Source organism: Penaeus chinensis, chromosome 30, assembly GCF_019202785.1.
Source record: "Penaeus chinensis breed Huanghai No. 1 chromosome 30, ASM1920278v2, whole genome shotgun sequence".
Lineage (NCBI taxonomy): Eukaryota > Metazoa > Arthropoda > Malacostraca > Decapoda > Penaeidae > Penaeus > Penaeus chinensis.
Genome location: NC_061848.1, coordinates 25,092,974 through 25,097,973, shown reverse-complemented (window position 1 = coordinate 25,097,973; position 5,000 = coordinate 25,092,974). Strand labels below are relative to the sequence as shown.

At 36.4% G+C, this 5,000-nt stretch overlaps 2 protein-coding genes across 10 annotated transcripts in view; one reads left to right on the top strand and one right to left on the bottom strand.

Annotated features, from left to right (window-relative positions):
* Positions 1 to 4,941, bottom strand: part of LOC125041152 (E3 ubiquitin-protein ligase Hakai-like) — a 17,186-nt gene extending 12,245 nt beyond the window's left edge. The window contains exon 1 of one of the 3 annotated variants that reach the window (XM_047635960.1): positions 4,901 to 4,941. Coding sequence is in view for 1 of the 3 variants with exons in the window: in XM_047635963.1 (XP_047491919.1) it covers positions 4,901 to 4,910 (10 nt within the window). In the remaining 2 variants the exon portion in view is untranslated. Of the gene's footprint in view, positions 4,881 to 4,900 lie in introns of those variants that run through there. The other 2 variants (XM_047635963.1, XM_047635961.1) reach the window with 2 other exon arrangements.
* Positions 1 to 5,000, top strand: part of LOC125041150 (mucin-5AC-like) — a 514,849-nt gene that overhangs the window by 459,516 nt on the left and 50,333 nt on the right. The gene's annotated exons all lie outside the window — the stretch shown is intronic.

Here is a 5,000-nt window from a genome sequence, read left to right as displayed (position 1 = left end):
GAGTGGAGTGAAGGCAATATTGGTGTAGGACTTAAGCTGGCCTCTGGAAGGAATAGCGTAGCACTGAACTGCCACTGCATCATAGTCAACAAGGCAAGCGAACAGGTCATTTTCACAGCCTAAACAGGGCAATCAATTGGGGAGACAGAAACCGTTCCAGTACAAGTATTAACCCCTTTGTGACGGGTGAAGAAAACTAAAAAAAAAAACCTCTTCGCTCTGGCGATCAATGGCAACGAGCCGACTTTGAGCACGGGATTTCGGTACATCAAGCCGAATCACCACCTCATAGTGCTTTGGTGTGCTGCCATGGTGTACAGCCGCATTCCACATTTAGAGCAGTTTGTTATGACGTCTAGAGACGTGACCTGTCGTGAAGGGGTTAAGGGAGGAGTAAGGTTGGGCTGGAATAGGTTTGCCAGTGAGATCAGTCAGGGTAGATAGTGCATGTGCATGGGACTTAGAAGTAACTGTGACAAGGTGTGAACTATCTTAACAACTGTGAAAGGAAACTTTGCCTACCTATTTTTTGAGACATTGTTGGAAGAGGAGGGTTTTGTCAGAGTACGGGGCTGTAGGGGGAAGCACAGAGAATCGATCCTACTTGGCTGGTCCAAAAAGAGTACTCAAAAAGTTTGCACAGGTTGAAACAGTAGAAGGATAAGGGTGGAAGGAAGATGGGGTGGTGTGGAGTGAGGTATTACTGTGAGGAGGAGGAGGAGGAGGAGGAGGAGGAAAATAGGGAAGAAGATAGGTAATAAGGGGGGAGAGGTTAGACAATGAAGAAGACTGCGCAGTAGAAGATGGAGTAGCAGATGTTGAGAGAGAGAGGAAGGGGTATTCTGAAGGCTGAGTAATGGTTCGGGTGGATGATTCCTACACCCCCATGACAACAATGAGCAAGGGAGAGGGGGGGTCCTTCAATCAAAATGAGGACTATTTCACGAATTTTCTTTAAAAAAATAATCTCTGAGGATCCATTCTTTATCTTAGTAGAGCTATTCTTTATCTCAAGAGACCTACCCTTTTATCTCAGTAGACCCATTCTTTATCTTATTAGACCTATTCTTTACCTTATTAGACCTATTCTTCATATCAGTAGACCTATTTTTTATTGCATCATACCTATTCTCTATCTCAGTAGACCTTTTTCTTATCTCAACAGACCTATTCTTTATCTCAGACCTGTTCTTTACCTCAGTATACATATCATTTATCAAACCTCTATCAGAAAAAAAAAGTAAAAAATAAATGGGAAGGTAGGCAAGTCCCTTATTCACATGAAGCAATTTACTTTTTTCTTCCTTTTCTCTCTGGATGAAGGTGATGAAGGATAAAGGTGAAAGGATCTAAAACTTGTATGAATTTACCCAATTCTCCTGGCTGTAATTTTCATAGAACCTCTCCTTTTTTCATTCCTTATCAATACCCACTCCCCCTCCCAAAAATAATAACAACGAAACATAAAACATACTCAAGCAAATAAAAATAGATCAAAATATGAGCAATAAACAAAAAGAAAATTTAAAAAGTCCTATATATACCCTATGTACAACTCATCATTACTCATCACTGAAGATGTATCAATAATAATTCTATTTTGGATTGCATAACAAACTATGATTCTAAGTTACTATATTCTTTGAACCAGCTCTATTACTTACAGAAACATTTGTAAGTAATAGAGAATGATAAAGAGATTTTTCCCTAGGGAAAAAATAATAAAATAAAAGGAAAAGACATCAAGAAAAAAACTGAAATATTGTTACCAATTTAGCTACTTAAAACACTCACCTAAAAATTATAGCAGCTTTTCATGTATATTACAATACAATCACAAACAGAAAGAAAATTGTAATAACCAATTAAAGTTCAAAACTGAGGAATACAGCTCTCCATCATCCTAGAGTGACATCAAAAGGGTCTGGAGAGACTTCAGGCAAAATGGTGTATTTGATTTTAAAGATACCCACCACTAAGTAGTTTTGTGTGTGTGTGTGTTTTATAGGTATGTATGGATTTGATGGTGTGTGAGTGCGTGTGCAGGTGTATATTACTGTATATCATATTTGAGGTGCTTAATTCAGGAAGTCCATAAGTACTACATATAAAAAACTGAGCATTGGCATTCAACATTTTACAGCCTCTCCTCACCCAAATACAATACTTGTAGATAAACAGAATTTTAACCACTTAAGTACTTCCAAAGGAGTGTCCCTATGAAATAAGCACCTCATATACAAGATAAAATTCATAGAATAAGTCTTTTCTATTATTTCTTTTACAAATCATTTAATGCATGGCAGTCCTGCAGTCCTACATATCTGATTTATTTCTGCACTTTTCTGGGTTTATTATTAATGTAATTTAAAATTTCCTTAGAACATTCACTCCTCACTCTTAAATGTTCCAGACTTGGTGTAAAACAAAGATGGATGGCTTATGTAGCTTGATTTAATGAATTTAAAACAGACTTAATATATGAGTTTGACTCCTAAATCCCTTTCCTCTTTGGGTCCTTCCTCTCCTTCAACTAATCATACTACAGTCCTGGTTCCCTGAATGTGAGTGTGAAATAATAATTATCTGATTGAATGGCAAATTTCATCTACCCAAACACCTGATCCTTTTTCAGGCCCACCTCCCTGACCCCTCTGCAAAATGAATGTTTTAAATAGTTTTCTCTTGGTTTCTTACTGTTTTTTTATGCCTACATATTCTTATGAATGTTTGATTGTTTTACATAATTATATATTATTGCTTTACATTTCTTATGCTTATTTTTCCTCTCTCATATTATTTCTATTTCAACTCCTATAAAAGGGGGTAACTATCAGTAGCTTTTTCAGCTTTGATGCTCTACTGTGTGGTATGTACTAGCCATACGATAGTGAAAGATACATTTTCTAGAGTGTGAAATCAAGCTCATGAAACAATAAAGACAAAAATTTGCTTTGATGAAACAGGCTGTAATTGCAACTGGCTTGAGACACAGGCCAGAGGAATTGTGGATTTAATGAATGTTAGAAAACCTAAGACATTCTGTACCAGCATTGGTATTTTCCTACATATGCTGTGCAGATGATTGAATGACACTGGTGGTGACTGCTTATGATGTATACTAGCCATTTATTGTAGTTTTAGTTAACATAATAAGCTAATATGATACTTAAAGCAAACAAACACCCATATATGATATATGGGGGTTCTGTTCCTGATAGCCTCCCTTTGAGGCTACTCTGTACATAATACTTATGACAGACTAGTTGATTTAGGAATCAGTTTAACTGGTTGTTGCCTACAGACAAACATGTAGGTGCTACTTTTGCTCTGTTTCCAAGCATAATAATCAAAAATTACTCTTTCTCAATTTCAGGACTGTTGCATCAGTGAACTGTCGCAATCATTGGACATTCATCACTCACTATGCAAGCCATGATTGGACTCAAACAGAGAAAGAAAGATTAGAGGAAAAATGATTAATATGCATTACAAGCAATCCAATGATACTAAAATTGTTAGACAACAGAGACCTTTTAAGAATAACTTCCTTTATGTTTTCCCAGTAATTTAGTTTGTATACTTTATCTACCATGCTCTGTCAGGGTTATACCATTGCTACAGTTGGTTAAAATAACAAAAGTAATCTAATTTCATACCAGGTTCATCAGTAAGTGTTCCAACAATTTTGGTAAATCTTATCAAGTTTTTTTGTTTTTCTTTTGGTAAATCTTATAATTTTTTTTTCATAAAAATTAACAAGTACATCTAGACTGGTTATGACTAATGATTGTCACCATGATTTAGGACTTTTGTCAACTCAAAGTAATTAATCTTTGAATAAGGAGCCAGTCTTGGCTCTAAATTAACTAAATGTAAGCATTAGGTTGATGGTCCTTTGGTATAGAGGTTATGGCCAGTATACCTTTTATGCTTGATGCTAGTGTTGTTGGGTATGCTATTTGTAATTCTATATTACCTCTTTATGCAACAGATATATCATATATAATAATTGCCAAAGAATTTACCATTCACTGAATTTCATGTATTGTTTACTCTGTAAGATATAGAAATCAGACTTCAAATTTTAGCTATATAATTACATAAATAAATAAATTTATGAGTGTTTGTTGGAAAATTACAGTAACACATCTATATAACTAAATAATAACCCTCCTTGACCAGGACTCGAACCTCTGCCATTCTGGATAAGACCCAGAATAGGCAGCGCTAATCCGACTGGGTCGCACAACCAGGCCACTCCAGGAATGGCCAAGAATGAGCAGTGCTAAACCTCCTAGACTTGGGTGGCAGAGGTCTGAGTCCTGGTCAGGGAGGACTGTTATTAGGATGTGCAAGTAACTACGTATGTATGTGTACATGTAGGTATGTATATAAACAAACACTTTACCTATGCATGCTGACCTTTGCCAGAGAGCTAAGCAGAGGCCGCTGCATCACTGGAAGCAATCCTAGTGTAAGTAATTACCAGTGTTTATTCCATATTCACCTGAAGCTGTCACAAACAAAAATAAGACCAACATAAACAAACCAGAAACAAACATAAACAAACCAAATCCCGAACAGAATCAGCAACGCATATGAAGCAAACAGAAAGAGAATAACAACCTACATAAATGAGTCAGTAAACCAACCCAAATAAGACCTTAAACAACCTAAAACCGGCATAAATATGTCATTCGTGTCATCAACCCCGGAGAGTCGCCTCACGCCCCTCTCGCTTTCAGAACTTTATTACTACTTTTTCGCAGTTACTCTAGCAAGTACGATAGTCTGGGATTCACCAAATAGTAGATGTCTTACTTGAAAACGTTCTCTAATACACTGTATAGCCACTTTACACTAAAAAAAACAGGGTAAAAATAGCAATGCATCTTACTTTCTTCCATTGAGTTGCGAGAATTCTGACTACTAGTAACGCCAAACACTTACATTTTCCGGCTTGCATTGTGGTGATTTCTATATTATCTATGTATATT